We start from the raw sequence: 20,849 nt of genomic DNA, 5'->3' as shown, positions 1-20,849 counted from the left end.
ACACGGCTCACCGTTTTGTGGAGTAAATTTGGTTCCACAGAACAAAGGACCGTTACATTTAATAAGTTCACAAAGTAAAAGGAAACCATACAGGTGTAAGGTATCTTTGAGTGGATCATTACTGGCATACACATTTAAAACATATCTTTCCATCCATTTTCATTTCATAACAAATGCTTTTTGTTGCCCAAAGCGACCCAATCCAGAGACAATGTTTCCCTTTAAAATGCACTAACTCATGAACTATAATACAATGCACTAAAAAATGCCCGAGAAAAGAAACAAAAGAAAAACCAGAAAATATTTTAACATTCATCATCACCATTTACTTGGTGTGGGACAGAACACAAGCTTCTTCCATGTGCTTTGATCCTTGGTGAAATATTGTATGGTACAATGACTTGCTTAGTCACAATGTAACGCTTACGATTCCACAGACTATAGAGACAATGACATGTCAAATCGTTTGAGGCGAGGCTTTGCATTGCAACCTCCAGATGAGCCAACCCTGGTACCATACACATCCATTCGGGTTTGTGTATGGGCGTTATTTTTAATAATAAGTTTTTATAAAGCGCTTTTTCACAACCGAAGGGTGTCCCAAAGCTCTTCAAATTATTACCCCTGGTCACTGGGCCTTAAATAATTCCTTAAACCATCTCAGCTCCTTGGGAGTATACAGCCCCCCTGAAACAAATATGCGCTACTTGACTAAATCATTCACAAGAACCATCTCTGCCATTACAGGTACCCATTTACCCCTGGGTGGAGAGAAGCAGGTATAGTTAAGTGTCTTCCTCAGGGACATACGTAAATAATAATAATAACAGCGCTCAGGTCCGTCACACAGTGACGCTTCAACATTATTATCCCTGTTCACTGGGCCTTAAATCATTCCTTAAAGCATCTCAGCTCCCTGGGGAGTATACAGCCTGTGCCGCCAAATATGTAGCGCAATCATGACTACAATCAATCACAAGAACCAACTTTGCCCTCACAGGTACCCATTTACCCCTGGGTGGAGAGAAGCAATTATAGTGAAACCCTTGCTCAAGGACACAAGTGTCACGACCAAGATTCGAGCCCACACTCTGCTGAACACTGAACAGAATCACCAGAGCTTGAATTCGGTGCTCTTATCCACTCAGCCACGACACCCCAAGTGTCACAACCGGGATTCGAACCCACACTCTTCTGAACAGACTCAACAGAGCTTGAGTTTAGTGCTCTTACCCACTCGGCCAAGACACCCTTAAGTTGTTTATTAAAAGGTAAATTGTGATCAAGCATGTCATTGCACCAGACAATTATTCAAATCTAACACGCAATTTGCTTATTACATTCTAGCATGCGTTCAGAAGCTATTGGCGAATGACAGAGTTATAAACTGAGAAAAGAACACACAAAATATTGACGAGTCAATCCTTCTTTGTTTAACCTTAAACTATTAACAATAAATAAATAATAATATTTAATACATAGGCCTATAAGTAAAAATAAAATTGATAATCGGATTTGAGGTATTGCATGGGGAGGTAACAATTTGGTTTGCGGTAACACCGTGTGTGTGTTTGCCAAAAGAACATGTACCTGGCAAGTATGTATACATAGTGTTACCGCAAACCAAGTTATATAATATAATGCTTTTGACTAAATCCTTTAAAAGTAGTGGACACTATTGGTAATTACTAAAAAATCATACATGGCATAAAACCTTATTTGGTAACGAGTAATTGGGAGAGGTTGAGAGTATAAAACATTGTAAGAAACGGCTCCCTCTGAAAAGACGCAGTTTTCGAGAAAGAAGTAACTTTCAACTAATTTCATTTTGAGACCTCAGAATTAGAATTTGAGGTCTTGAACTCAAGCATCTGAAAGCACACAACTTTGTGTGACAAGGGTGTTTTTTCTTTCATTATTACCTCGCAAGTTCGACGACCAGTTTAGCTCAAATTTATACAGGTTTGTAATTTTATGCATATGTGAGATTTACCAAGTGGGAAGACTGTTCTTTGACAACTACCAATAGTGTCCAGTGTCTTTAAAAGTTTCAATAGAATGTTCTCCTGATGGGTGGAGTGCACCTCATAGCAATGGTCAAGGCCTTGGTGCCCCTTCAACTCTTTCCCATAGATTTTTAAGATTTTTCAATCTGAATCTTGCTTATGAAAGATGTAGAAAAAACTTCCTGATTTTCATCAAAGATGAAGATGCTGTTCAGATTTGTTCTTGGAAAACATTTGATTCCTACTAGAGTCCCTGGTCGAGTCTCAATAGAATGTGCTTCTGATTCTATGGATAGGTAGATGCTTCATTTCCTGCCAGTGATCTTTAGAGTAGTCCCATAGGTAGAAGTCAATGATTATACTATTCAGAGACAGGTCAGAGAGGGCGCCCTCCTCGTCCATCAGTGTCTGCTGTTTAGGCCCGTAGAAAGGTTCGAGTCCAACTGGAGTCCCTGGTCGAGTCTCAATAGAATGTGCTTCTGATTCTATGGATGGGTAGATGCTTCATTTCCTGCCAGTGATCTTTAGAGTAGTCCCATAGGTAGAAGTCAATGATTATACTATTCAGAGACAGGTCAGAGAGGGCGCCCTCCTCGTCCATCAGTCTCTGCAATTCTTCATGGATTAACTGCGATGAGGAAGAAATAAAGTTTTACTTTTTAAATGGTCAAAAAAAAAACCTGAAAAGTGAAGTTAAAACCCAATTTTAATTGAAGCATGCACAAAATTAATTAAACTTAGGCTCACTACAATCAGGCATAATACTAATACAAAATTAAAACAAGCAAAAAAAGTACAGAGCTAAAAACTACATTTGTATAGGTATATTTGCAGACTTTTTATAGCTACTAAATACTAATTTGTACTGTTTTTCCGAAATAGATGGAAGTTTAGAGAAAATTAGAAAGAACAGCTATTTATGAAATGTAGGCCTATGTTATGTGCTGTGTTTTGTTTATAATCTGATGGAAATTACATGTTACCTGTATCTTGGGTTGTACATTTCCATAGTAAACAAACAAACAAACAAACAAACAAACACCCCAACAAACAAACCAACAAACACCCCAAAACACTCGGTGACTACACACACACAAAATCAGTGCTGGAAAAAATTGATAAATTACTGTGAAATATTGTTCACAAACAAACACAAAATGGAATACAGTGGATCCAATTTTTAATACAATCAAACTGCATGCATCCAGTGTCGCACATGTGGACAAAGCTACAAACAGAAAGTTACAATGTACAGTTTTAACCAATATGTGAATATTTAAATGTGAATGCTTTTCTTCTATTAGGTTGCCTTGAGACATGACCCTTAAACCATCCGGCCACAACATGCCACAAAAAGCACAGCATATTCAGTGCAAACATTAGAGGGTTACAACCATAAACAAAATGAGAAAATAGAAGTAGGCATTGCAAAATGCTTAGCAAACATAATAATAATGATAACAATTTCTTATAAAGCGCAAATCACAATAACCGTATCAATGCTCTTTACATAAGTGCCCTGGTCATAGGGCCAATAACATCCCTGTAATGTTTCTCAGCTCCCTGGGGAGTATACACCCCTGAGCTGCCTGTGAGGCGCTTGTGGCTTTTTCATACACAATATCAACCTCTACCCTCGCAGGTACACATTTATACCCCTGGGTGAAGAGAAGCAGTTATAGTAAAAGTATCTTGCTCAGGGACACAAGTGTCACGACCATAATGACCAATGGTAAACAAATGCAAACTTAATGTCCTAATTTTTTCGACCACAGCAGACTCTTTCTAAAAGCCTCCTCAAGACATTTCTTTTTCCCCACCCATCCTAGTTTGTTTGTTTTTCTTTTGTTGTTATAGTCTCATGTAAAGCGCTCTGTTCTCCGTAGAGCGCTATATAAAATGCTTCATATTATTATTATTATTGTTGAAACTCTTACCTCAACAGACCAGATAGAGCAACCTCTGATCTCGACCTCTAACCTTTCACCCGGAGTGAAGAGACGACCCGACTCGAGAATCTCTCGAAGATTAGCAGAATACTTCAACACTCCGAAGTAATTTAACACCTGAGGCACTCTGTAAAAGAAAAAGAAAACAGTGAAAGTGAGGCATTCTGAGGCACTTTGTAAAAAATAGTTACATGTACACAGTTAAAGTTATTTCAGTGCCTCTCTTATGGGGCTTTGAATAGGCCGACAGAGCCCACGCCCAAGCAAAGCCCGAACCAGTGTTTCGAAAAAGACCCACATTACCATACATGAAAATGAGTTTAAACATAAAGGGAAACTTCAGAACAATGTCCGATGCACTAAGCTGTAGAGTTGTTGTACCGCCCTCTATTGACTGTAGTTGTTAAGTCTATTAGTTGCAATCCAAGATGTCTGACCAATAACAATAATAAACGTATCATCATGAACCAGTCCAATCAAACATGTCCAAGTGTCTCAGTGGTTAAAGCCTAAACACCACATTTTGGCGACGAGGATGGGATCCTTTTGAAGTGAGAAATGTTTCGCTTTGTGATCTTCTCGCCTCGTCTGGCTGCAATCATGTTTGTACCGCCCTCTATTGACTGTAGTTGTTAAGTCTATTAGTTGCAATCCAAGATGTCTGACCAATAACAATAATAAACGTATCATCATGAACCAGTCCAATCAAACATGTCTAAGTGTCTCAGTGGTTAAAGCCTAAACACCACATAAGCCACTCGGGGATGTCACTCCAAATGAAGTTAAATCCTGTTTTCTTTTCTGCTTTGTATATACTATTTCTTACCTGTAATCTGCAAACATGGTCAAAACCTTGATATCGGTGAAGTTTCCGAACCCCTGACCTTCAAAGCATGCCCATATATCAGCAATGAGTATCTGCGCTCTCTTGTATAGCGACACTGTCAAGAGACAACAAATACAGGTTTTTTTATGTACCTCGTTATTTGTGTATCAAGTAAACTACTAAGGGGAACTGGTTGGGTACATTTCAAAGAATTCTTTCAATAAGAATGACAAAAGAAGCGAAGGAAAGAAGCATGTTTGTACGTGAATGCAGAAGACATATTGTCCGTGAACAGAGACTTAAACTCTTACCTGGGGCCCCGTCAATGGTAGCCACATCTCGGTACGAGGGGAAGTTTTCTGTGACTAGCTGCAGTAACTTTGATGCACTCTGACCACATTGGGAGATGCAGTTGGCGAAAGAACCCTCAAATTTCTGTGGGAAGAAAAAAGTGTAAGAGATTCCTTGAAAATTTCAACCTTCACTACTATACACAGGTACCACACAGAATGCCACAAAGAACTTTAATTTCTATGCCAGAATTGAGTACATAAGTTTCTTTAATCAAGCAATCAATCATAAATAACTAAATAAATAAATCATAAATAATTTATAAAGTCCAAAAAAATCAAAGGTTTGATAAAAGGTGATGAGGCACAGAAGAAATAAATAAGTATAATATGGTAGTCCTCTTGAAACAAGTGGGCTTTCAGAAGAGTCTTGAATGTGTTGAAGGATGTTGTGCTTATGATGTGATTTGGAAATTTATTCCAGTTTGGGTCCATATGGCTTGTGTACTGTGGACTAAGTCCACACAGTGTCTCCACAGGAGACTGTGGCTTTTTTTTTTTTTTTAACGAGCCAGTTTGCAGGAGAGTGCACCAAAAGTAATAGTTGTTTTTTTAAGCTTGGGGTTGAACAAAGACAAACTTTACTTGAGTGGGACTTGAACCAACAACCCCCGGGCTGTTGCTCTACCAACTCAGCTATGTTGGCAGTCTCCCTATTCTGTTAATATCTTTGCTCGGAGAGGGGAGGGGGAAGTCAGAAGCCAGGCAACCTTTAACTGCCGCCTAGCCAGAGATCACACCCACGTTTACAAACTGGAAAGCGGCAGCCTTAAGGGGATGCGATTGTTTTTATTTCAAATATTAAGTGACTTTTTTAATAATTTGCTTTGAACAAACAAAAAGGATATGTGTTCACATCAACATTAACCAAGGGGAAGCTTCAATGATGTTAAAAGGACTGTGGTTGACTTTCTTCAAGTTTGCGTGACCTACCTCCAGTAGTACTTTGCCTGCCTCATGAAGATGCTTTAATCTCTTCTCTAACAGTGGGATATCGGTGTCTGTTGATGAGCGGAAGATGTGGCGTAGTTGCTTCATGGTCATACAGGAGAAGTAAGAGGCGGAAGTGATCGGGATGTCTTCCTGTTTGATGGACAAGATACTATAATAATAATATCTGGTTCTTACATAACAAATTTCACAATAACAGTCTCAATGCGCTTTGCTTTAGTGCCCTGGTCATTGGGCCACCTTTAATCTTTCTCAGCACCCTGGGGAGTATACAACCTAGGCAACCGTAGCACTCCAAAGGCTTTTTCATACACAATATCAACCTCTACCCATAGGTACCCATTTATACCCCGGGTGAAGAGAAGCAATAATAGTAAAGTATCTTGATTTTAAAGGAAACAAATGTCATGACCGAGATTCAAACCCACACTCCAATGACTTTAATAACCAGCAGAACTTCAATTCGATGCTTGAAACAAGTCGGCCATGACACATGACTAGTAATATGTACTTTATAAAAAAAAACTTAAAATCAATCAAGACCTACAAAGAGAATAACTGTGTTAAGCGCACTGTGTTAGGCAGCATTGTAGTGTAGACATGAAAATCCAAGAGCTAGACCAAGGCATTCAAGACCAAGATTGAAATCAGTCCTCAATACAGGTAGACCTTCCAGCCTCGCTACCATAGGCTGCCCACCCTTTCAATAAGTATCGTGGCCGAGCGGTTAAGAGCACCGAATTCAAACTCTGGTGTTTCTGATCAGCAGAGTGTGGGTTCGAATCCCCAGCCGTGACACTTAAGCAAGACACATAACCATTGCTTCGTCTTTCGGATGGGACGTAAAGCTGTTGGTCCCATGTGTTGTGTAAACGCATGTAAAAGAACCCAGTGCACTTATCGAAAAGAGAAGGGGTTCACTCTGGTGTTCCTGGCTGGATTGGCAGCATATTGCGCCACAGCACCTTGTAAACCATTACATGGTGCTTAAGGATTAGGTCTTACTCTTATATCTCAAAATTCGCCCCACTCCTTGCAGTAATAATACCTGGCGCTTTGTATCCTTTGGCAAAAGGCGCGTTATAAATACGGTTATTTGTTATTATTAATACCTCTCATCACTAACCCCTGGCAGGGATGTGATTACTTTGTGTACACGAACGCTTGTAGGACGTTTGGGACGTATTTTGGCGCGATTCCATTTCAAGTAAATCATATTTTTGTATGGTCACCCTAAACTGAATACAGTTCATAATATCACAAGATGAAAGATGAATGAGAAGGGAAAAGTTGCTCTCCGACTCTTTTGCGCGTTACCATATTTGGGAGGGTGCGCAGAGTGGATCGGCCACAGGCCTAATGAAAACATGTGCCCACGATTGTGGCTGTTGGACATAAGAGTCCTAAAGAAAATGTTAGATCATTGAGACCTGGGGCCAATTTCATAGAGCTGCTTAAGCAAAAAATTTGCTTAAGCACGAAAATAGCTCGCTTATTTTAAGTTACTGGCCAAAATTTCATGCCATATACATTGCTTATGATTAGTACTTAGCTGGTGTTTACTAAGCATAACAATTGAGTGGTATCTTGGCCGGTAATCTGATTTTACTAAGCAATGAATTTTTTGCTTAAGCAAAGTTTTGTGCTTAAGCAGCTCTATGAAATTGGGCCCAGTATTAAACAAATACTTACATCAAGGGCTCTATTGATAGCAGCGCACAAGGCCCAGTAGCCGCTGTGCTTTTCCCCCTGGTAATCCACTAAGAATCTCTTATCATTTGTCTCACTCCAGAAGGAAAAATTCAATGTGTCTACTACAAAGATCCTGAACGACAAAATAATAAAATACAAATCTATCAATTAAGTTCAACATGCTTTTGAGTAAGCAGAGTCTTAGGTTTGACGGTTGCTTCGACAACAAAATAAAAACTCCTCAATTTATTTTCCCTTTCAAAAACATTTCTGAGAAAAATTCAATTGAATTTTGTTTTAAACAGTAGTTACACGACAGACTGCAACAATGTGACCATACCTTCCAGGCTAGCATTGGGTTTCTTTTGTGAGGACAGCTGACACGGGGACAACAGTCTGCTGCAAAATACAATACCTTCCAAGCTGGCAATTTCACAAACACTTCCTAACTTAGGACTAGTCCTAGGCAATGCTAAGAGATAGGACTGGTCTTAAGTAACTCATCCTAACTTAGGACTAGTCCTATCTCTTAGCATTGCCTAGGACTAGTCCTAAGTTAGGAAGAGTTTTGTGAAATCGACCCCAGGTACCAAAGACTTCTACAGTGTACCATACCTTATAGGCAAGCATTGGTTACATTGGTTTTTACTGGGACATTTGTATCGCTGATACTGGAACCTCGGTCAGACTACCACAAATTAACCGGCCCTTACCTTTTGGGCTAGCATTGGTTTGTGTGTTTCTTCCGTTGGTATAGTATGGAAACCCCATAACTTGTGAAGGGGAAAAATAATAACAAATTCTTATATAGCGCATTTTACAATAACCGTATCAATGCGCTTTACATTAGTACCCTGGTCATTGGGCCAATAACATTCCTTTAATCTTTCTCAGCTCTCAATAGGGAGTATATAGCCCCGAGCTGCCGTAGCGCTCCGACAGATTTTTCATTCACTATATCAACCTCTACCCTCGCAGGTACCCATTTATACCCCTGGGTGAAGAGAAGCAATTATAGTAAAGTATCTTGCTCAAGGACACAAGTGTCACGACCGGGATTCGAACCCACACTCTGGTGACTTAGCACCAGAACTTGAATGCGATGCTCTTAAACACTCGGCCATGACACTCTACAACTTTTTTTCCAATCGCCGGTCAACCAGAACTTTACCCTAATTTATTGTGAAAATTAAGGAAACAGTTATAAGACTGGCCAAGCGGGCTAGTAAAAGAAGGATTTTGACTCGCCCGGCGCTATTTTCACTTCCATTTGGTGACCGAGCGACCGCTTATTTCGAACCTTGTTGTGAACTTTGGACTTGGTCTTCATAGCAATCTCAAGTGAAACTTTGTGGCATGGGACACTTGGGCAGGAGAGTATCTTATAGAAATAAAGCTTAGTAGTTGCCCTTTTTGTCTGTCTGCAATCTATTTCAAGCTATTGACATTTGAATTCCACTTACCAATCGACAGTCTCTTTGGTCATCTGCTTTGGATGCAGGTCATGTTGTTTCCACATCTTAATACTGTACTCATTCTTCTTCAAACTCTCTAAAACCTGTTAAAAAAGAGAGAGACAAAAAAAGCATGTTAGGATAGTCAATATAATGAAATAAAATTTACTAGTTTTTATTTAGGGTACTCTAAAAAAGCAACAAGTGGACCACGAGACTATCTCAATGGCAACCAAGAAATTAAAAAAAAGGAGAGGAGAAAAACAGAAGCGAAGATGGAGAGACGCTGGAAATGCAGCTTGGCTTTCAGACCCATTACGTTTTTGGAGCAGCGTGTATTTTGCACGCAGTGGTTGGAACATCAGCAGATGGAGCCCGGAGCCAGAGTCGGAGCCAGAGTCGGAGCCAGAGTCGGAGCCCAAGCCGAATACACTATTGGTAATTACTCACAATAATTATCAGCATAAAACCTCAATTGGTAACGAATAATAGGGAGAGGTTGAAAGTATAAAACATTGTGAGACACGGCTCCCTCTGAAGTGACGTAGTTTCCGAGAAAGACGTAGTTTTCCACGAATATGATTTTGAGAACTCAGAATTAGATTTTGAGGTCTCAAAATCAATCATCTGAAAGCACACAGCCTGGTGTGGCAGGGTGTTTTTTCTTTCATTATTATCTCGCAACTTCGATGACCAATTGAGTTCAAATTTTCACAGGTTTGTTATTTTATGCATATGTTGAGATACACCAAGTGAGAACACTGGTCTTTAACAATTACCAATAATGTCCAGTGTTTTTAAGACAACCCCTGATTGGATGTCTTACTCACCATGTTAGCAACTGTAGTCACTCCATCCTGATGAATCGTAACATCTTGGCTCTTAGATGCGATCAGTTTCCCCGACTCCCTTGGTAAAGGGGTCTCGGTCAGTGGCAGTGGCAGTGGCAGTGGCAGAGAATCAGATGACGGCATGGTGGAACGGTGAGCGTCCTGGCCTTCAGCAAAAAGTTAGTTCTATACACACAAGGAAACACAAATTGAAAGGCTACCCACCATTTGTCGTGTTGGAAAATAGTCCAAATCCAAAAAAGATTATTTGCGGACAATGTTATTACAGACAACAAATGAAAAGCAACTTGATTTTTGCGACTGCTTAAATGTTGGATTTATTCACACACTGAGGAGATGTAGTGGACTAGAAGGCAAAGGAGCCAGGCTGCACTGGACACAAGGCAAACTGGCTATATACAGGCACCATCAACATACTTACTACAAACTACAACATGTATTTTATTACTTTTGGTTTTGACCCATACAACGATGTGTGTTAGCACTGTAAACTCAGTACTTTCCTGAGTCCTGTGAAAGAAATATCATACGCATATCTCGGGTGGGACTCGAACAAACGACCCTTGCAATCCTAGATCAGTGTCTTACCAACTAGACTTCCCCGAGACTGCCCAGCAGCAGGCAGTTCGAATCCTATGTTTTGGCAGCGGGTACAAAGATATTATAGATGTTAAATTTGCATCGGGGATAAAGAATAATAATTTTGGTTTTTACCCATACACCGATGTACGCACTGTATACTCAGTACTTTCCAGAGTCTTGTGAAGAAAGAAAAAAAAAATTGTTTTTTAAATATCACAAGTGTCAAGATTGGGTCTCGAACGAAACACTGGCGCTCAATTTCATGTCACGGCTCTGCTTACCACAGAATCCTGCACTTGCAATCATAATTCTTCACTTGCTGTGCAAGCAACGAATTTCATCGAACATAACCACCAACAAAAAATCACATTCATTTCAACACTACCAGTTTACTCCACCAACAACATTCAACAGGCCAAGAAAACTTAGTGAGATACGCATACACTTTTGATAAGTCTTATCAATAACATTACTATTTTAAAATCTAAGCCATTTGCATGGCGACTCGAATCTTAATTGCAACAAACATTACCAACAGATTTGGCCAACAGCGGTTTGACAATGCATTGTTGGGCATTCACTCAGTTCTGTTGTGTCTATATAGAACAATACATAACATTTATAACAAGACAAGGTCTTGTAATTTTGTATTTTTGTATGTTTATTTATGTAAATTAAAAATGAAAACGACAATCACATTGCAATCGAATCGATGATCGACTGAAACAATTCGTAAAAAAACGTTATCATAATATTAATATTATACTATACTATGTGTTGTGTTGTTTTGTTAATAAACATGTTAAAAATAAAATATGGATGAGGTAGAATCAGAGAATAGGACATACTATTATTACTAAAAATACTAGACCTCCCGTGTGCTGGTTGAAAACGTAACGGCTCAACATGCTAAAAAAGTAAAAACCTAGCTGCAATGTAGTTACGATTTTACTCAGGCTTTCCAATTAATACTCACCCGAAGTGGTGGTTGTACCATTAACAATCCTAATTGTATGTACATCTAGTTGAATACTCGGGTACTTTTAAGTGTTTTTGTAACAGATGGGTTCAGTCATGATTTGTCACACTGTCATAAAAGTTAAAACACGTGCAATACCGTGCAATCTCCCAACACCGGCTAATCACAACATGGACTATTGAGGGCGCCATAACGGTTTAACGGTGCCGCCACGTGGGCACTACATAAATAAACAGGAAATAAACTCCCGATTTACGATAATTCAAAAATACTCAACAAATCGTGTAAACCTGTGAGCCTCTTGAAAAACAACCAGACTTATTTTCAGACAACTAAACTTCCGAATTCTATCAATTTTCGTCAGGTCAGCCGTTTGGAATTTTTGCAAGCGACCTCAGAAAAAAATGAACTTTTTCGACTTCTTGCTGCCGGTTTTAATTTCTGCATAATTCCAAAGCAAAATAAGGAGCAACTTAAAGCTATAAATTTATCAAGGCTCCTCCAAAGTGGAAACCAAGAGCCACATCTTGTAATAGATTTATATAAACAATAATTACCCGGCCCCAAAAATAATATATTTCAAAGCCTTTCCCCTAGTACGAAAGGGGGTGTTTTTCTTCCATCATTTTCTTGCAACTTCAAGCCCAGTTCATTTTCACATGCTGCTTACTTCATGGATGTTGGGATACCAAGTACCATACAGAATGAAAATGAATGAAGTGACAATGCAAATCCATGGTGAACCAACTAACGGCCACCTTTACCTCTGAAATATGTTCACACTTTAACAGCGCTATATTTGCCCATGGATGAACAAAATCAACTCTGGAGAGAAAAAACGAAGAAGTGTAAAGTGAAATAAGTACGAGTTTATTTGCATTTTCAACCAAATACAATATCTGTGACAATCTGAAGACTATGTCAGCAGTGACACCTAAGCAAGACACTTGACCACTACATCGTCCTTCGGATGTGACGTAAAACCTTTGGTCCCATGTGTTGTGTAACGCATGTAAAAGAACCCAGTGCACTTATCGAAAAGAGAAGGGGTTCGCCCCGGTGTTCCTGGCTGTGGCTGCTAAATGCGCCGTAGCACCAAAGATGCTGATTATTCATCACTTCAACAACCTATCTTTCTGAAAGTTTGTATACACTCAGCGCCTTGAGTACCTTATTGGTAGATACCTGCTCTATGTAAGACTTTGATATTATTATTATTATGTCACAGGAAGCATTTGTCCGGTGCTCATTCAAGGCAATCCCCAATAAGAGGAAACAAACCACACACATAAATTTGTATGTAAATTTTTCTTCTACGATACTTCTAATTTGTTACATGTTTACTCGGCAGTTTCCATAATTCAGGACATAAGGGGCAATTATAATCAAGTCTTGCTCAAGATAGCCTACATGTGCCGGGCCGAGATTAACAACTGACTTCAATATGAAAAAAAAAGTTAAAACATTGCAAAAGGCACAACAGCAAACGCACAGGGCACCACGGCAATTGCTGTGGGTTAGTTCGAGGTATGTGAATTCGGTGTGCACAAGACTGCCCGTCCACAACACGCTTCTTGGGGGATCGTAGGACACTGGCAAGACACTTTACTCCTAAGCCACCAAAGTGTTCCTTTTTTCAGCAGCGCAATTGCTGCAAACGTACTACAAATTATAGTGTTATGTTCTGAACCGTCATATTCCATATTGGGATCGGGTAAATAAATACAAATGTAGCTGGGCTTGTAAACATATGAATCACAGTACATATCATCATAGTACACAGACGCCTATCTTCAAATAATCTTTGAAAAAATTTCCTTGTGCCCGCCCGCACACAAAGGTTGCATCAGGAAAAAAGAAAATTGCCTTTACAAAAAAATAATCCCTGATTTGCAATGTACATGTACACAAAAATCTGATGGTACTTTGTACCTTGTTTTTTTTTTTTCTCCTCTCTTTTTCTTTTCAACTTTTTGTGGCCACTCTAGCAGTGGCCCACTGTATCATGATTAAGGTCAAATTTAAATGTTTGGTGCACTCATACTCTACTAGATTTAGTTTGGGTGACTGTGAGTTTTAACTTTGTGTTTAAATGGTGTCAATTGCTGTTGTATTTGACACACTTTCAGTGCGAAAATTGAAACAAGACATCAATATTGTCAACAATAAATGGGTCTGTATACTCCGCACGGTAATTTTGGCAGATAATGGTTGTATGGCTTCTGACTGACTAGAATAAATATGGTCGTCTAGTTAATGAATCATAACTTCTTGATTTTTGTAATTCTTAATCATAGACGTTTCAAACCAATGTTTGTATGATAGAGATTGGCTGTTGCCAGCTTGGTGTTTATAGGGGGAGTTTGCCGAGTTCCCTTGCGGATGGGATGATCATTCAAACAAACAAACAAACAAACAAACTGGCACCCCCATCAAAGATATTGACAGAACAGGAAGACCACCAACATTAGGGCTAGACAGCCCAGTTGGTAGAACAAGGCACCAAAATAATTATCAGAAAGCTTGTTACTGTCTCCCTAACTGTTTCAGTTATACCTTCAATCACTTCAACCTCAGCTTCCACCAGCACATGTTTTGAACTTATGCACACTTCTATGTCAAAGTATGCATGAGACTTACACAGCCTACTGTAGTGAAACACATGACAGAATACTTGACGTCCCAGTCCACCACATCGATGTTGTTAAAAAACATCACCGCATAAAATCTCAAAATGCGCACTACTTATTTATATCATAATCCAATTGATTGCATTATTTGTTCAGACCGACTCTGTCATCAGCGCTTCTTGCCAGCGTTTCTCTTAGTGTTCGGCGTTTTACTTGCACCTTGGTCTTTCACACTAAGGACGTCTGCGGCTAACGTCAGACCGTTCGGGGTCATACCACCCATGATGTAGAGCTTCCCGTCCAGAACGGCGCTTGTTGAGGAGCTTCTTGAGGTTGGGCTTGGGGGAAGAGAGGTCCAGGTCTTGGTCTCTGGGTCTAAAACCTCTCCGATCCGATGAGGTTCCTTTGAGTGTCCTGAATGGAGATGAAAGTAAAGGATTGTGAGACTGCGTCATGGCTTCAGAGCTTAAAAGCATTGGGGTGGATTTCACAAAGAGTTAAAGGCAGTGGACACTATTGGTAATTGTCAAAGATGAGTCTTCACAGTCGGTGTATCTCAACATATGCATAAAATAACTAACCTGTGAAAACTTGAGCTCAATCGGTCATCGAAGTTGCGAGATAGCAATGAAAGAAAAAACACCCTTGTCACACGAAGTTGTCTGCGTTTAGATGGTTGATTTCGAGACTTCAAGTTCTAAATCTGAGGTCTCGAAATCAAATTCGTGGAAAATTACTTCTTTCTCAAAAACTATGGCACTTCAGAGGGAGCCGTTTCTCACAATGTTTTATACCATCAACCTCTCCCCATTACTCGTTACCAAGAGAGGTTTTATGCTAATAATTATTTTAAGTAATTACCAATAGTGTCCACTGCCTTTAAGACTAGTCGTATCTCTTACTTATCTTAACTACATTGTAATAGCACTTGCCTGAAGTTTTTAATAGTACTGAGTTAGGACAAGTCGACCCCCTGGACACCTTTGGTTATTGTCAAAAACCAGTATTCTCACTTGGTGTATCCCAACATATGCGTAAAATAACAAATCTGTGAAAATTTTGACTCAATTGTTCATCGAAGTTGCAGGAGAATAATCAAAGAAAAACACCATTGCAGCACAAATTTGTGTGCTTTCAGATGCCTAAAAAGGGCTTCAGTCTTTTAATATTTAAGTGAGAAATTACCACTTTCTAAAAAACTTTGTTAGGGAGCTGTTTTTCACATTTTTAAATATTATTAACAGCTCCGACTGCTCGTTACCAAATAAGTTTTGTTTATTATTATTATTTTGAGTAATTACCAATAGTATCCAGTGCCTTTAATCCAGAAAGTATTTATCGTTATTTCATGAACCATTATTTAAGTTGTGGGGAAAAATTGAGGGTGGGGGGGCACAATCACTCACCCATGCCGCCTAGTACGACCAGCTTGCCACCAATAACAGCTGCATTGAAGTCACCTCGCTCATACTGCATTGACTCAATTTCAGTCCATTCATCTAAAAAATATGAATGCATTAATAATACTAATAATTTAATCTTCATACTTTGTCATAAAGAGTTAAACTCTTTAAAAGCTGTGCAGGGAATCACAACGAAATATACAGTAAACCATTAAAGGGAAGGTACACGTTTGGTAATTGTCAAAGACCAGTGTCCTCGCTTGGTGTATCCCATCATAAGCATAAAATAACAAACCTGTGAAAATTTGAGCTAAATTGGTCATCGGAGTTGCGAGAAAATGATGACAGAAAAAAACACCCTTGTTGGACAAATTTGTGTGCTTTCAGATAGGAATAAAAGACTTCTAGCTAGAAGTCTTTTATTATTTTAGTGTGAAATTACCTCTCTCAAAAACTACGTTACTTCAGAGGGAGTCGTTTCCCACAATGTTTTATACTACCAACAGCTCCCCAATGCTCGTTACCCAAGTCAGTTTTTAAGTTAATATTTGTTTTGAGTAATTACCAAATGTGTACCTTCCCTTTAAATCAATAGCAAGTTAATTATATACCATTAAGTAAAAGCACACAATGAAGGAGAAAAAAAACTAAAATGCACATTATTCATATAAAATTGCATAAACACCATACAAGTTTTAACAGCTTTTTTTAATCTAAATATTTATTCAGAAAATGAAATGAACATAAGATCATAAGTACTACCTTATAACATATTCAATGAAATAATACCTCAATGGCCCTCAAGTAAACAGAAAGTTTGTTCCACAGAGTGGGCGAGTAAATCAGTGTGAAGAAATATTCAGAGACATTCAAAAGTTATACATGTGTTACTGTACCAGACTCACTTTTTAGTGGCAAAATTATCAGAGTGTGGGTTTGAATCCACTTGTGCCTTTGAACAAGGCACTTAACTGTAATTACTTCAGGTTCTTCACATGGAGTAAAGGGGTATATAAGAGGTCAGATAATTTTATCAGGAAGAGGAGGGTTTTATAGAGCAAGCTGATTAGCGCAGAAAATTTTGCTTAGCAAAATTAGGCTACCAGCCAAAATATTGTATGTTGCATATTAATATTTACTGGTAGTCGGTTATAGGCACTGGAAACTTTTGGTAAGTTTCAAAGACCAAAAGCTCAATTTCATTGAGCTGCTTAAGCAAGAAAAAAATGGATAAGCACGAAAATAGCTTGCTTATTTCACACATGTTACTGGCCAAAATTGCATGCCATATACATTGCTTGTGAATGGTATTTAGCTGTTGTTTACTTAGCATAACAATTGAGTGGAGTCTTGGCCAGTATTCTGATTTTACTAAGCATGGACTTTTTTGCTTAAAGCAGAATTTTGTGCTTTTAAAGCATCTCTATAAAATTGGGCCAGTATTCTGGTGTATCCCAACATGCATAAGGTAACGAGTCTGTGAACATTTGGACTCAATAGGTTTATCAAAGTTGCAAGAAAATTTTGAAAGAAAAGCACCCTTGTTGCACAAGTTTATGTGCTTTCAGATGCCTTAAAATGGCAAGTAAGTTTTTTTGCTAACCATTATTTTGAGCAATTTCCAATAGCGTCCAGTGCCTTTAAAGACACTGGACACCTTTGGTAATTGTCAAAGACCAGTCTTCTCACTTGGTGTATCTCAACATATGCACAAAATAACAAACCTGTGAAAATTTGAACTCAGTTGGTCGTCGAATTTGCAAGATAATAATGGAAGAAAAAACACCCTTGTCACACAAAGTTGTGTGCTTTCAGATGTTTGATTTCAGGACCTCAAAATCTAATTCCAAGGTCTCGAAATCAAATTCGTGAAAAATTACTTCTTTCTCAAAAACTACATTACTTCAGAGGGAGGCGTTTCTCACAACTATCAACAGCTCTCTATTGCTCATTACCCAAAAAGTTTTTATACTAACAAATATTTTGAGTAATTACCAATAGTGTCCAGTGCCTTTAAAAGAATTAAGTTGTTGAGTCAGGTTTTCTAATTGCCATCTCTAAGACATAAGGGCATATTTCTGACCTACTGACCTTTCTCAATGTCATACTCCTCCACGACTTTGAAGAACCCATCCTTGGGGTTCTCTTTCAGTCCACCAATGCAGTAGATATGTCTATTAGTAGCCACTGCACATGGAAAGACCCGCTTGGTTGGGATGGGTTGAAGTGACGTCCACTTCCTCTCAACGATGTCCAATACCTCCACTGCTGGACAGACTATTTTGGCGATTCTCCCTCCTGTAAATAACAAGTTAAAGGCAGTGGACACTATTGGTAATTACTCAAAATAATTATTAGAATAAAACCTTACTTGGTAACGAGTAATGGGGAGAGGTTGATGGTATAAAACATTGTGAAAAATGGCTCCCTCTGAAGTGCTTAAGTTTTCAAGAAAGAAGTGATTTTCCACGAATTTGATTTCAAGATCTCAGATTTAGAATTTGAGGTCTCGAAATCAACCATCTAAACGCACCCAACTTCGTGTGACAAGGGTGTTTTTTCTTTCATTATTATCTCGCAACTTTGATGACCAATTGGGCTTAATTTTTCACAGTTATTTTATGCATTTGTTGAGAGACACCAAGTGTGAAGACTGGTCATTGACAACTACCAGTAGTGTCCACTGTCTTAAATCAGAATTATATTCGTTGGTTCAAAAAGACTTAAAGATATACCACACACCTACTAGGTACAACTTGTCGCCCTTAAGGAACGTTCCTGCTGCATATCTTGGTGTGGGTAGATCAGGTAAGCTCAGCCAGATGTTTTTCTCTGCGTCAAGAACAGCACACCTCTCACAAGGTGTGGAGTCTGGCTTCATACCTCCCGCTACCAAGATCTTGCCATCTAGGGGAAACAAAATAATAACAAGGCATTTGCAAATCTCATTTTTAAGTATTATTGAAGCTTTACATGGTGTCGGGAAGTAACAACTGAGGTTTACTGTACATCTAACAACTATTGAATACGATCTTGTTTGAAATGTTGAGATTGGGGACAGTGTTATAGCCACGGTGGGCGGTGTTTGGTGGGGGCTGGGCACGCCCAGCACTTTGAGCAAAAATACACTGTGCCGCCCAGCACAGATTTCAATATATTATCCTGGTGCATTAATCTGAGACACACAAAGGAGTTATCAAATGCACTGAGAAAGAACACAGTCAAAAGGCCATTCAACGATTGCATGGCATTGCCCAATGACACAAACAGTTTGGAAACCTGGCACAGTTCAGCAATAAGGGCCCCATAATTAAACATGGATAATTTTGTTGAGCCGCTTGCCCTTGGTGGACTTTGAAAAAAAGGCAATGACCAGGGAGCATGGAGGCAATCGCCTTCGTCGAAGTATCAGGCCAGCGATATTCCCAGTTGAAAAAAAAACAACAACAAAACAGAAAAAACACTATTTAAAAATGTGCTTACTGTGCACGACTGCAGAGAGACCCTGTATCCGATCAGCTAGAGGTTTAATGTCTTTATTCCACTGTCCTTTCTTATTGCTCACATCAAATGATTCCACAGCATCTGTGGGGAAAGCATCCACCCCAACGCCGCCGATTGCAAATATCGTTGTCCCCACGGCAACCAGGCTGGTCCCCGCCCTCCCCGTGGGGATGTTACACAGACGAGACCATTTCTTGTTCTTTGGGTTGAAACAGTGGAAGTCGTCCGTTCCTTTGCCTTGTGAATCTGACCCTCCAACGATGTAGAGTTGACCGTCGACTGCTATGGCGGACAGGAAGACACGTTTATTGAGGAGGTTTGTGATGGTCTCCCATCTGTAGCCAGACTCAGCTCCAGGTTGGGCCGTTGCCATATTTTTTATTTCTCACCAAAATAGTTTTTTAAATATTATTGATCGCCCTGAAACAGGAACAACATAAAAATATAAGTTATATTAAACTATATTTACAAATTAAAACTTTGAATGAAGGAAGATAAATTGACTTTAAAAAGAATACATAACAGCATTCTCATTGACTGAATGAAAGCAGACATGAACTTCACACTGTAATCTAACATTTTATAATAATATTACCTTTATTCAAACAAAGTTACTGCAGCAGCACTAACTGAAATCTGAAAAAGTGAAGGCCCGAAATCAATCAAACTGAATGTCAGTGTCACTGTCACTGTCAGTGTCACTGTCACTGTCAGTGTCACTGTCACTGTCAGTGTCAAGTTACTGTGCCCTTTTTTAGATTAGGCTTTTTGGCAAATTGAAAGTTCAAGAGACCTTTTAACAAAAGGGGGGGTGGGGGCTACATGTAAATTAAATAAAAATACAAACACAGCCACACCCAATCACAAGACAAAGCCTAGCTCCATGAATTAGTCCAATCCACTCTGTCTGTATGATACGGAATGGATTGAACCAATTTGTGGGGCCACCCATCACACTCACAGATAGCCAGTACAGTTGAGTTGGCACAGGAACAACTGATAGTATACAGCAGGGATTCACTTACACTTACAGTTACAGACCCGGCCTAATCACTGACAAAAAATGTGCGACAGTGCGAGTATCAACTATCATCATCTTCCTACTGTGCAGAAACCTCCTCTGGAGTATGTGTGAGTATACTCCAGAGGAGGTTTCTGCACAGTATATAAAGATGATGATGATGATGATGACATAACTAACAGTGATAACGCTAAGCCTAAGTCACATTCAGGTTCACAATCCAACAGTCTAAACTCTATCAAAATACAACACAGCCAACTCAACTGGGATGAACGACGAGGTAGAAACAAAAACCGACACTGCGACAGTAAATAATATTATTATAAAAATTAATATAACTTAAGTAACACACTTTGTCAGAAATTCTTATTATAATTCCACACCATAAAACTTATCAGTGTATTGTTATTATTATACAAAAATAGTCTCTCCTTACCTTGTATTTGTGTAGTAGTTGTGTAGTTTTTTTAGTCAATACATTCCGCGACACTTCCACAAACTGGGCGCTGCCATGGGATTCTTCTTATAGTCTGGTACCGACATTACTAGTCATTTATCTGTAAACAAACGGGCCTGGGTATCAGACATTCCGAAAGCGCTCTTGAATAGCGCCCTCTGTAGTTTAAGAGTATAAACAAAAAGTATCAGTGT

At 39.1% G+C, this 20,849-nt stretch overlaps 2 protein-coding genes across 6 annotated transcripts; both read right to left on the bottom strand.

Annotated features, from left to right (window-relative positions):
• Nucleotides 1-1,982: 1,982 nt before the first annotated feature.
• On the bottom strand, nucleotides 1,983-12,236 carry LOC117306899 (queuosine salvage protein-like). Of its 4 annotated transcripts, XM_033791466.1 has the most exons (10): nucleotides 11,638-12,236; nucleotides 10,059-10,244; nucleotides 9,238-9,332; nucleotides 7,775-7,907; nucleotides 6,065-6,214; nucleotides 5,093-5,216; nucleotides 4,782-4,896; nucleotides 3,944-4,082; nucleotides 2,599-2,634; nucleotides 1,983-2,399 (listed from the first exon to the last, which is right to left on the bottom strand). In XM_033791466.1, exons 2-10 carry the CDS (start codon nucleotides 10,200-10,202, stop codon nucleotides 2,271-2,273), a joined length of 1,065 nt encoding a protein of 354 aa, XP_033647357.1. In that variant the 5' UTR covers nucleotides 10,203-10,244; nucleotides 11,638-12,236; the 3' UTR covers nucleotides 1,983-2,270. The 4 variants fall into 4 exon arrangements, with proteins under 4 accessions (XP_033647357.1, XP_033647355.1, XP_033647356.1 ...); XM_033791464.1 differs by having other exon boundaries at nucleotides 2,308-2,634; nucleotides 10,794-12,236; XM_033791465.1 differs by having other exon boundaries at nucleotides 2,308-2,634; nucleotides 11,510-12,236.
• A 1,811-nt stretch (nucleotides 12,237-14,047) lies between these two features.
• LOC117306898 (kelch domain-containing protein 8A-like) lies at nucleotides 14,048-20,709 on the bottom strand. Of its 2 annotated transcripts, XM_033791462.1 has the most exons (7): nucleotides 20,635-20,709; nucleotides 19,157-19,597; nucleotides 18,416-18,580; nucleotides 17,765-17,971; nucleotides 15,677-15,769; nucleotides 14,395-14,684; nucleotides 14,048-14,246 (listed from the first exon to the last, which is right to left on the bottom strand). In XM_033791462.1, the coding sequence occupies exons 2-6, from the start codon at nucleotides 19,548-19,550 to the stop codon at nucleotides 14,440-14,442; spliced, it is 1,104 nt and encodes a 367-aa protein (XP_033647353.1). In that variant the 5' UTR covers nucleotides 19,551-19,597; nucleotides 20,635-20,709; the 3' UTR covers nucleotides 14,048-14,246; nucleotides 14,395-14,439. The 2 variants fall into 2 exon arrangements, with proteins under 2 accessions (XP_033647353.1, XP_033647352.1); XM_033791461.1 differs by having other exon boundaries at nucleotides 14,048-14,684.
• Nucleotides 20,710-20,849: the final 140 nt, after the last annotated feature.

This window comes from Asterias rubens, chromosome 2 (assembly GCF_902459465.1).
Source record: "Asterias rubens chromosome 2, eAstRub1.3, whole genome shotgun sequence".
In the NCBI taxonomy this organism is placed as follows: domain Eukaryota; kingdom Metazoa; phylum Echinodermata; class Asteroidea; order Forcipulatida; family Asteriidae; genus Asterias; species Asterias rubens.
The sequence above is the reverse complement of the archived record's forward strand: the minus strand, read 5'-3'. Positions and strand labels throughout refer to the sequence as shown.